Source organism: Trichechus manatus, unplaced genomic scaffold, assembly GCF_000243295.1.
Source record: "Trichechus manatus latirostris isolate Lorelei unplaced genomic scaffold, TriManLat1.0 scaffold00003, whole genome shotgun sequence".
NCBI classification, from domain to species: Eukaryota; Metazoa; Chordata; class Mammalia; order Sirenia; family Trichechidae; genus Trichechus; species Trichechus manatus.
Window position 1 is genome coordinate 1,792,160 of NW_004443939.1, and position 12,267 is coordinate 1,804,426.

Consider the following 12,267-nt stretch of genomic DNA (forward strand, 5'->3'; position numbering starts at 1 on the left):
GAAAACTGGACAATGAATAAGGAAGACCAAAGAATTGATACCTTTGAATTGTGGTGTTGGCGAAGAATATTGAATATACCATGGACTGCCAAAAGAACACACAAGTATGTCTTGGAAGAAGTATAACCAGAATGCTCCTTAGAAGAAAGGATGGCGAGACCACGTCTTACATACTTTGGACATGTTGTCAGGAGGGATCAGTACCTGGAGAAGGACATCATGCTTGGTAAAGTAGAGGGTCAGCGAAGAAGAGGAAGACCCTCAATGAGATGGGTTGACACAGTGGCTGCAACAATGGGCTCAAGCATAACAACAATTGTAAGCACAGTGCAGGACCAGGCAGTGTTTCGTTCTGTTGTGCAAAGGGTTGCTATGAGTCAGAACTGACTTGATGGCACCTAACGACAACAATCTTGAAGTACAATGTTGTCAGTGATAGGATAATATCCATTTGCCTGCAAGGAAGACAAGTTAATATGACTATTGTTCAAATTTATGCACCAGCCATTAAGGCCAAAGATGAAGAAATTGAAGATTTTTACCAAGTTCTGCAGTCTGAAATTGATCAAACATGCAATCAGGATGCATTGATAATTAGTGTTGATTGGAATGAAAAAGTCGGAAACAAAGAAGGACTGGTAGTTGGAAAATATGGCCTTGGTGATAGAAACGACATGGGAAGATCACATGATAGAATTTTGCTAGACTAATGACTTCTTCATCGCAGATACCTTTTTTCAACAACATAAACGGTGACTATACACATGGACCTTGCCAGACGGAATACACAGGAATCAAACCGACTACATCTGTGGAAAGAGATGATGGAAAAGCTCAATATCATCAGTCGGAGCAAGGCCAGTGGCCGACTGCACAACAGACTATCAATTGCTCGTATGCAAGTTCAAGTTGAAACTGAAGGAAATTCGAACAAGTCCATGAGAGCCAAAGTACGACCTTGAGAATATCCCACCTGAATTTAGAGACCATCTCAAGAATAGATTTGATGCACTGAACACTACTGACCAATGACAAAACCAGTTGTGGAATGACATCAAGGCCATCATACGTGAAGAAAGCAAGAGGTCATTAAGGAGAAAGAAAAGATCAAAATGGATGTCAGAAGAGACTCTGAAACTTGCTCTTGAACATCGAGTAGCTAAAGCAAAAGGAAGAAATGATGAAGTAAAAGAGCCGAACAGAAGATTTCAAAGGAAAGTATTATAACGACATGTGCAAAGACCTAGAGACAGAAAACCAAAAGGGAAGAACATGCTCGGCATTTCTCAAGCTGAAAGAAAAAAAATCAAGCCTTGAGTTGCAGTGTTGAAGGATTTGACAGGAAAAATATTAAATGATGCAGGAACCATCAGAAGAAGATGGAAAGAATACACAGAGTATGTATACCAAAAAGAATTTGTTGGCATTCATCCATTTCGGGAAGTAACATACGATCAGGAACTGATGGTACCGAAGGAAGAAATTCAGGCTGCACCGAAGGCGTAGGTGAAAAACAAGGCTCCAGGAATTGACGGAATACCAATTGAGATGTTTCTACAAATGGATGCAGCGCAGGAAGTGCTCACTCATCTATGCCAAGAAATTTGGAAGATAGCTACCCAGACAACCGACTGGAAGAGATACATATTTATGCCTACTCCAAAGAAATGTGATCCAACCAAATGCAGAAATTATCAAACAATATCATTAATATCACACACACGTAAAATTTTTCTGAAGATCATTCAAAAGCAGCTGCAGCAGTACATCAACAGGAAACTTCCAGAAATTCAATCCGAATTCAGAAGAGGACGTGGAACCAGGGATATCAATACTGATGTCAGATGGATCCCGGCTGAAAGCAGAGAATATCGGAAAGATGTTTACCTGTGTTTTATTGACTATGCAAAGGCATTCGACTGTGTGGATCATAACAAATTATGGATAACGTTGTGAAGAATGGAAATTCCAGAACACCTAATTGTGCTCATGAGAAATCTGTAGATAGATCAAGAGGCAGTCATTCAAACAGAACAAGGGGATACTGTGTGGTTTAAAGTTAAGAAAGGTGTGTGTCAGGGTTGTATCTTTTCACCATATTTATTCAATTTGTATGCTGGGCAAATAATCCAAGAAGCTGGACTATATGAAGAAGAACATGGCATCAGGACTGGATGAAGATTCATTAACAATCTGTGATATGCAGATGACACAGCCTTGCTTGCAGAAAGCGAAGAGAACTTGAAGCACTTACTGATGAAGATCAAAGACCACAGCCTTCAGTATGGATTACACCTCAACATAGAGACAACAAAAATCCTCACAACTGGACCAATAAGCAACATCATGATAAACAGAGAAAAGATTGAAGTTGTCAAGGATTTCATTTTACTTATATCCACAATCAACACCCATGGAAGCTGCAGTCAAGAAATCAAAAGATGCAGTGCATTGGGAAAATCTGCTGCAAAAGACCTCTTTAAAGCCTTGAAAAGCAAAGATATCACCTTGAAGACTAAGGTGCACCTGACCCAAACCATGGTGTTTTCAACTGACTCATATGCATGCAAAATTTGGACAATGAATAAGTAAGACTGAAGAAAAATTGACACCTTTGAGTTGTGTTGGTGAAGAGTATTGACTATACCATGGACTGCCGAAAGAATGAATTTGTCTTGGAAGAAGTACAACCAGAATGCTCCTTAGAAGCAAAGATGGGGAGACTATGTCGCACATATTTTGGACGTGTTATCAGGAGGGATCAGTTCCTGGAGAAGGACATCATGCTTGGTAAAGTAGAGGGTCAGTGAAAAGGAGGAAACCATCAATGAGATGGATTGACACAGTGGCTGCAACAATGGGCTCAAGCATAAGAACAATTGTGAGGATGGCGCAGAATCAGGCAGTGTTTTGTTCTGTTGTACACAGAGTCGATATGAGTTGGAACTGACTTGACGGCACCTAACAACAACAACAGCATGCAAATGTTTTACCAACAAATCCAGAGTCACTGACCTTACTAGGTCCAATCAGCATAATGTCATCAATATAATGGACCAGTGTGACATCATGTGGAATGGAAAGGCAATCAATGTCCCTGTGGACTAAATTATGACATAGGGGTGGAGAGCTGATGTAGTTCTGAGGTAGGCAACTGAAGGTGTATTGCTGGCCTTGCCAAGCTGAAAGCAAACTGCTTACGATTGTCCTTTGAAACAGGTATGGAGAAAAAGGCATTAGCCAGATCAATATCTGCATACCAGGTACCAGAAGATGTATTAATTAGTTCAAGCAATGAAACTACATCTGCAACAGCAGCTGCAATTGGAGTCACCTGGTTAAGTCTTTGATAATCTACTGTCATTCTCCAAGATCCATCTGTTTTTTGCACAGGCCAAATAGGCGAGTTGAATGTGGATGTGGTGGAAATCACAATCCCTGCATCCTTCAAGTCCTTGATGGTGGCAGTAATCTCTGAAATCCCTCCAGGAATGTGGTATTGCTTTTGGTTTACAATTTGCTTAGGTAGGGGTAGTTCTAATGGCTTCCACTTGGCTTTTCCTGCCATAATGACCCTTACTTCATTTGTCAGGGATCCATTGTCGGGGTTCTGCCAGTTTCTGAGTATATCTATTCCAATTATGCACTCTGGAACTGGAGAAACTACTACAGATTGGGTCTGGGGACTCAGTGGACCTACTGTGAAACAGACCTGAGCTAAGACTCCATTAATAACCTGACCTCCATATACCCCTACTCTGACTGGTGGGCCACAATGACGTTTTGGGTCTCCTGCAATTAGTGTCAGTTCATAGCCAGTATTCAGTAATCCCCAAAAAGTCTGAGTATTTTCTTCTCCCCAATGAACAGTCACTCTTGTAAAAGGCCATAGATTCCTTTGGGGAAGGCTTGGAGAAAGATTAATGGTGTAAATTTTTGGAAGTGTTGTGGGGTCCTTCCTCAAGGGGACTCAGCCTCTCCTCCATTCAAGGGGTTGTGGGTCTTCAAACTCGCTCAAGTCTGGGAATTGAATGAGGGGCCGTGACTCTGTATTCTGGCGATTTGAGTTAAACTGCTGTTCACTTGACCTAGAATTCATTTGCTTGTACAGATCAAGTAAATATTTAATGGATTTCCTATTTCACTTCTAGGGAAATCATGACTAAGTAGCCAATGCCATAAGTCCATATGAGTTAGACTATTCTAATTACTGCTTTGACTCTGCTGCCCATTACAGTAACCACGCCCACCTTGTCTTTGTTGATTGAGTGTCACCACTTGGCCGCTACAACCCCGGGGTTCCAATCAGCCCCACTGTAGTTAGTTGTCTTACTTCAGTTAGGGCAGTTCCCGCTGTCAAATTTGACTTACATAAAATAGCAACCACAGCAGTCTTCAAGGATGCTAGGTCTCCCTTCACAAATTTGTTCCTCACCATTGTGGTAAAAGGTGTGCCCTCTGGACACTCCATGTGTGGGTCTGTGGGTCTAACCTAATCAATCCACTCTAATATGCCAATTTCCCTGAGCCTTATTATACCTTCTTCTACAGTTTACCATGACAAGTCTGGTTCTGGTATTTCAACTTGATTTAGTGTAGCCCACTGCGTAATCCATGCTTCAGCGACCCAACAAAATAAACTATTAGATCCTTTCCTAATCTCACAAGTTAAAACACTGAATGAAGACTCTGTGCTTAGTGAGCCCATATCAATAAACTCAGACTGATCCATCTTTATGTTCCTTGCCCCATTATCCCACATCCTTAATAGCCATTCCCACCCATATTCCCCAGGTTTCTGTTTGTGCATATTAGAAAAGTCAAGCAGTTCTTTTCAAGTGTAACTTACCTCCTCCTGGGTCACACTTTGTATTTCACCTTTTGGGGCTTGCTGGGACTCAAGTCTAGTTATATGTCTAGAAGCAAAAATAGGTGGTGGGCAAGGGCCCTGAGGACATTCATCAATGTCTTATAAGGTGATGCCCTAAGCCTTTTGGGGATGGCTAAGACTTAAGTCTAGTTATAGATCTAGAAGTCAAAATCAGTAGTGGTGAATTGTTTTGAGAATGTGCAGCATTGTCTTGTAAAGCGTCTGCCTCAGGTGATGCCCCAAGCAAGGACTCAGACAAGAACTCTTTAGACACAGCTAGGTTAATTTCATTAGATGGGGGTGGAGGGGCAAATGGTTTTACTGGGGAAGGTGGCTTAGCAGACAAACATGGAGTAATCTCTTCAGATGGGAGTGAGAGGGCTGGTTCTGTTGGAAGGAGTGATTCAACAGAATTTAGGAGCTCAGTGTCTCCAGCCTCCTGATTATCTGCCCATATGTTCCCATCCCAAGTTTCAGGATCCCATTTCTTACCAATCAATGCCCTCACTTTAACTTCAGACACCTCTTGAGTTGGCAATTGAGTTGGTATTGTAATGCAGCCGCTCTTACGATAAGACTCTGGGTTTGGTTTTCAGCAATTTCAGCTCTGTTACTACAAGAAATAAGGCTTTCCTTCAAAGCACGAGTGGAAACTTTGAGGTCGTTTATGCAGCACTTGAGTTTTGACTCTGAAGCCCTGAGTGCACCTCTTTCTTTCACCAGTTTGTCTAGGGAAAGTAGGACCAACCAACCAGCTTCCTTATACTTCTCATTATGACAAAATTGTAGAAAGGTATCACACATGCAATCACCCAGAGCCTCACCTTTCACCAATACCTGATCTATTGGTGGTGGTATTTTGTATATTTGTATTGCCACCTCACGTCATGGATTAGCAGTACCGTCTTTACTACTGGAAGCAGAGTCATCAGCATCTTTAAGAATAACCAGAATTTGACAACCAATTTAGAAAACTCATCCTTGAAATTTTGTTTCTCTAGAACCACTCTCAGTACCAAATGTCTTAGGCTGGGTTCTCTAGAAAAGTAAAATCAGTAACGCATATAAATATATATAGAGAGAGATTTATATCAAGGAAATGGCTCACGCAGTTGTAGAGGCTGGAATATCCCAAGTCCATGGGTCAGGATAGAGGCTTCTTCTGATTCAGGCAGCCACAGGGGCTGGTGAACCAAAGATCAGCAGGTCAGAGAGTAGGGCTCTTGCTCACAGGCTGGGAAGACCAATGAATCCCAAGATCAGCAGGCAAGACCACAGGTAAGTTGCTAGCTCAAGTCCCAAGAATTGGAGGTCAGAAGAACAGGAGCCAGCCTCAGGATGCAGCGCAAGCAAAAAGCCCACCAGAAGCCTTGCTAGAATGTCCACTTATACCTGATGCACGCCAAGGGCCAGAAAGAACTCTCTTTCAATTGATTGGCTACTCACAGCAGATTCCCTCATGGAAATGACCACAACATCATATGGCTGCCAAACCATTGAGAATCATGGCCCAGCCAAGTTGACACACAACCTTAACCATCACACCATTTTACAGAGGATTGTCAGGGAAGGCTTCACTTATCAGATGACTTTTGAGCAGAGACCTGAAGATAAGTAAGGGAGTGAGCCACGTGGATATTTGCAGTAAGAGTGTTCCCCGGGAGAGGAAATAGCAAATGTAGGCTAGAGTGTGCTTGGTCTATTTAAAGAAGAGCAAGGAGATCAGTACACCCAGAATAGAGGGAGTAAGAAGGGGTTTAACATATAATTACCATGTAAAACTCAAAGCATAGCTAAGACTGGTGGCATGGCAAAAACGGTTGAGCACTCAACTACTAATTGAAAGGTTGGTGGTTTGAGCCCTGGTGGTGCAGTGGTTAAGCATCTGGCTGCTAACCAAAAGGTCAGCAGTTCGAATCCACCAACCAGTCCTTGGAAACCCTACGGGGAAATTCTACTCTGTCTTACTGGGTTGGTATGAGTCATTATGGGCAATGGGTTTTTTAAGAGGTGCCTCAGAAGAAAACCCTATGGAGTCTACTCAGCAACATATGGCGTCACCATGAGTTGGAACTGACTCAGTGGCAACTTTTTTTCAAGTTAGTCTCCCATACAAAAATTTATACATACATTGTTATGAGACCCTAATTGCTCTCCCCATACTGTGACAGCACACTCCTCCTTTCCACCCCTGATTCCTCATGTCCATTCAATCAGCTCCTAGCCCTCTCTGCCTTTGCATCTCACCTCTGGAGAGAAACTGCCCATTTAGTCTCTTGTATCTACTTGAGCACGAGTATCACTCGTCACGAGTATCACTTTATGTCCCACAGTCCAGTACAATCCGTGTCTGAAGAGTTGGCCTCAGAAATTGTTTTAGTTCTGAGCTGATAGAGAATCCAGGGGCAACTTTTTTTTTAATGCCTAAATAATGTCACTTATTAATGACTACCCCAATAGGCAGTACTGTGTGTGTGTGTGTGAAAGAGACAGAGACAGGCAGACAGAGAGGACTGAGACCCCTTACTCTTCTTAAATATCATATTTTCATGGTTTCAGCCTCCTTCTGAAGATAACTCAATACATTATGGTTGCTATTTAAGAGAGGAGTTCTGGTCTTTAAAAGAAAAAAGAACTCTTTGTTATATTGGCCTATTTGCATGCTGTTAATTGAAAAATTAAAGTAGAGAGGTAGATTTGGGTAAAATTTAAGGGAATTTTAATAGAGCTTCTTAAAAATGGAGGATCTTTTCTATGGGTAGTATATTTCTCTTCTATAGAGGTGTGCAGCATGGAAGTTCTGCTTGTTAGGTAACTTGCAGAGAAGTTGGGTAGTGGGTAATGTGGTAATGCGGATTTCCTTTCTTACTCTGAGATACTCTAAGAAAGAGAGTTTCTCAGTAATATCAAGAGTTTTACAAGAAGAGCACAGGGTTATGGTAACACAAAGGAGAGAAAGATAATCTGGATTTGAGTAGAAAGGTTCAGGTAAGGCTTCCCAGAAGCTATCTGACCAAGTTTTGGGGGAAGACTAGGACTTTGATAATCAAAGAAAGCTGGGAGAGGTGCATTCCAGACTAACGGAATGTCATGATGAAAGCAAGGAGGCATGAAACACCATGGCATAGTCAGGAATTTGCAGGGTATGTGTATGAGGTGGTGGTGAGAACTAGGAGCAGAAAGGGGACAGCCATAATAGTATTTACTTACCATGAAAAAAAATGTGATATTTGTTCTAAAAGTTGTAAGATATTGCTTAATAATATTAAGTAAAAGGAAACAAGATTTGCATTTTAAAAACATCAGCATCCTTACCTTGATTTAAATTTTAAGGGACTTCAGCTTATTAGCTCTAAAAATCTCTGCCAGAAAGCATCTAACCTGCCTAGGCTGGGATCTGCCTTTGTGTGTAGGTCTCACTGAACTGTGGAGCTAAACTCCCTCTTCTTCCATCATCAGGACTCCGCTGATAAACACCACGTTCTAGTGGAGCTCTTGGTAGAGCTAGATCCAACAGGCAGTTGAACTTAAAATCACATAATTTTGAACTTTTATAATTGAAAAGAACTTAAAGGTCATATAACATCTCAATATATCAAATGACCTTGGGCAGATTATTTTACCATCCACTGTACTCCATTTCCTGATTATAAAATACATATCTATGTATATGTCTACATGTATTAGAAAAAAAGTACCTTCAGAGGTCACCCAGTCTCTCTACCATTGTAATCAAGAGAAAACTGGGCCCCATAGGTAGAAAACGAAGTGATTTGCCCATGGCTGCACACTGAATAAATGGCAGAGCTGAGACTAGAGTCTAAAATCAGGCTTCCCATCTCTTTCAACTGCTGCTAAATTTGTAATCTCCCCAAAGACTAGCCGTTAGCCTAGGTGATCTTGGAGGGTCCCTTCTAGGTCTAAGACTTTGAAATATGTGAACCATTCAGCTGAAAACTTCATCTCCCCCTCCACACATTGCTGCTTTCAAGAGAAGCAAATTAGAATATGGAAGCGTAGCCAAATGAAACCACTGGAACTTGTAGGGCTAAGAAAGCATAAAAGAATGTGATTACCAGAATAACATAATGCTTAGTGATTACAAGAAGAAGGTATGTTCTCTGATTATTATCTACAGGAATATATGATAAAGATGATGAGGAAAATTTATTTTCTGGATTTGCTTAATTAATACTTTCCCTATGCCTCTATTTACAACCATCCTCATTAAGCTTTTCAAAAGGGACTTGTCACTTTTTCATTAGTATCTGTGGGTGTGATATACTCAAAAATTAGCATGAAGGAGGCAGGTGACAACCAGGGCTTTTGGTTTACTTTCTGATATTCTCTGAGAATGGAGCTCCTGGGTGGTGCAAACGGTCAATAAACTGGGCTGCTGACTGAAAAGCTGGAGGTTCAAGTCCACCCAGAGGCACCTTGGAAGAAAGTCCTGGCCAACTACTTCTGAAAAATCAGTCATTGAAAACCCTATGGAGCACAGTTCTACTCTGACACACATTAGGTTACCACGAGTTGGAAATGACTCAAAGGCAACTGGTTTTTGGTTCCTCAGAACAGGATGGAGAACATTAGCCGTGTAACTACCAGGCTGGCACTGTTAGCCCTCTCCTGGAAAGAGATAAAAAGGGACACTTTACCTTAAATTTTCTTTAGACTTGTCTTTCTTCATTTTAAATCTATCCTTTTCTTTCTTGAAGAATTGCCGCAGTCTTTTAAGTGCTTCGTTTCCATCTAAACTAAGAGGAATCAGAGGATATAAATAACAGGGCGTTTGAGAGAGTCCCAGATATGAAAAGCTGTTGTACTAAAAAAAACCAGAAGCTTCAGTCTCATTTCCAAAACACATCCCCTCAAGGAAGGACAAGGAAATGCCTTATCAGCTTCTGTTCTTTTCCCCTTTGTTTAGAGTCTTATATGAAGTAGCAAACACAGTCAGCTATGAAGGAAGTAATTATATTTTAATACAAACTTTCATCTCCCCCTGTTTCGCAGAGCTTATGGAGCAAAGACTTCCCTTTAGAAGAGAAGGTAACTCAGGGTAGCATAGTTTACAAACTGTACTAGAAATGCATTATAGCAATTTCTGTCTTCTGAAATTCACATCGCTGATTTTTAATTTGTTGAATGATAATACAATGACAGTGATACATTGACTCCCCAGGTGATGATTAAAATTCTTCTAAATATGCTTTTGGAATTTTTTTTGGTGGGGGGAGGGAGTGATACATCCATATCATCCAGCCACCCGGGAAGCCAACCTAGCTCACAGTTTCCTCTTTTCCCCTCAACTCTCAAAACTTTTTATTTTTGACCATTGCAGTCTTCCTTTCCACAACGTGCCTTTAATAACTAACCTTGATGAATAAAGTCTATTTTAGTAAATATTATTCTTGATAACACTGAATTACTAGATATTAAATTAAGTCCAAATTCCAGAGACAGCTTTATTAACCTGCCAACCAATGGTTAAGTCATAAACATTGACTTGTTCCTAGAGAAGCACTTATAAAACTGAAGCAAGTTTTACTGATATCTTTTACTTCTCCTTTCTCAGTTGCTTCCTAACACAATATCAACTTCCTCTACTCTGGGTAACGGAAATGTTCTCAAAAGAGAAAGCAATGTTATTGAAAATTTATTGCATATGGTTCTACAAAATTACAAGTATACTATTGATCACAATGTAGTATTACAACAGCTCATTACCACGCTCCGTTCAAATCCTACCTAAAGGACAGAGGGAAGGTGGGGGATAGGTCGTTTCTTAAACTTTGGTTTTCCTAGACTAACAAGAAATACCATTAGCCTACAAAGGTAAGGAAGAGAGAGACTCACTCTATCTTTGGGTCGTTGCTCTTTGTATTATAGACATCCTCATATATTTCTTCACTATTTTCTTCTGAAAGAAAAAGAAAATCATTCATTATATAACAGCAATAGTTTAGATTCATACTGAACAAAAAATTATTGGATACCTACTAGGTGCTAGGCACTCTGACCTTTCATTTATTAACTATTTTTTATTGAAATGTAAACACGTTCTTTATAAGCAGGAAGTTGCTTTATCAACAGATTCCTTCTATCTGCCTTCCTTTTTTGTCATTTAATACATAAGAATCAGAGTCTACTAGGTAGCAGACTTTGTGCTGAATGCCAAGAAAACAACAGGAAGCCAGACACATCCTGAATAATCTCTCTCTTCATAGCATGGTTTTAGCCTGGTCCAACACATAAGCTTAATATACACAGATATTCTTTTACTGTACTCTGGCAATGGGTCTAATGGAAAGAATGTTGGATTAAGTGTCAGGATTTTTAAGACTTGGCTCTAACACACAGTCAGCATAGGGCCCTATGCTCTTTATGCCTCAGTTTCCTTTTTAAAATGAGGGCATTGGGTTTTATAATCTCTAAGGTTACACCTCCATCTAAAATTCTAGGATTATAAGAAGAACAAAAACACCCAGAGCCCTACTCTTCTACTTTTTCATTCATTCATTCAACAAATATTTTTTGAATATCTAACATGTGCGTGATATTATACTAGGGGCTGGAGAAAACGGTCAGCATAAAGAAAGTAACAGTTGAGGAAGAAGAATCACATGAGTAAATAAAAAATTACAACTATGACAAGTGATATGAAAAGAGGTCCACAGTACTATGAGATTGTATACTAAGGAGGATATTCCCTGGAAGAATGATTGAGCTGAGATTAGAAGAAAAATTAAGAGTCACTTAAGGACAGGGAAATGGAGGGAGAGAAGAGCATTCCAGACAGAGGGAGTAGCATATGAAAGATCTCATATGAGGAGCTTGGCAAATCAGAGGAACTAAAAGACGTGTGTAACTAGAAAAAGAGAAAGTTTGAGTTAAGTGTGAGATGAGGCCATAATACAAGCAAGGGCAGACCACTCAAGACCTTCTAGGCCATATTAAGGTCAATGTTAAAAGCATTTGGAAGTCATGAAAGTGTTTTAAGCAATAACTGACTGCTCTGACCGGGATCACAACAGAGGGTTCTGGACAGAGCTCGAGAAAGATGTAGAACAAAATTCTAACACACACAAAAAAAAGACCAGATTTACTGGCCTGGAGGAGACTGGAGAAACCCCGAGAGTACGGCCCCCAGACACCCTTTTAGCTCAGTGGTGAAGTCACTTTTGAGGTTCACCATTCAGCAGGGGATTGGACAGCCCCATAAACGGGACTAATGAGACACAGCAGTCCAGGGACAAGGGCTAGAAGCCAGAAGGGGACAGGAAAGCTGGTGATAGGGAACCCAAGGTTGAGTAAGGACAGTGTTGATGTGTTGTGAGGTTGTTAACCACTGTCATAGGGCAACATGTGTACTGTTTAATGAGAAACTATTTTGTTCT

The 12,267-nt window shown here is 40.6% G+C and overlaps 1 protein-coding gene across 1 annotated transcript in view; it reads right to left on the bottom strand.

The window, feature by feature from the left end:
- The window catches only part of FYB2 (FYN binding protein 2), a 115,388-nt gene that overhangs the window by 23,919 nt on the left and 79,202 nt on the right, over positions 1-12,267 (bottom strand). Inside the window, 2 exon segments of the mRNA XM_004369123.2 lie at positions 9,529-9,627; positions 10,727-10,843. Of these exon segments, the coding sequence (XP_004369180.1) occupies positions 9,529-9,627; positions 10,727-10,843 (216 nt within the window).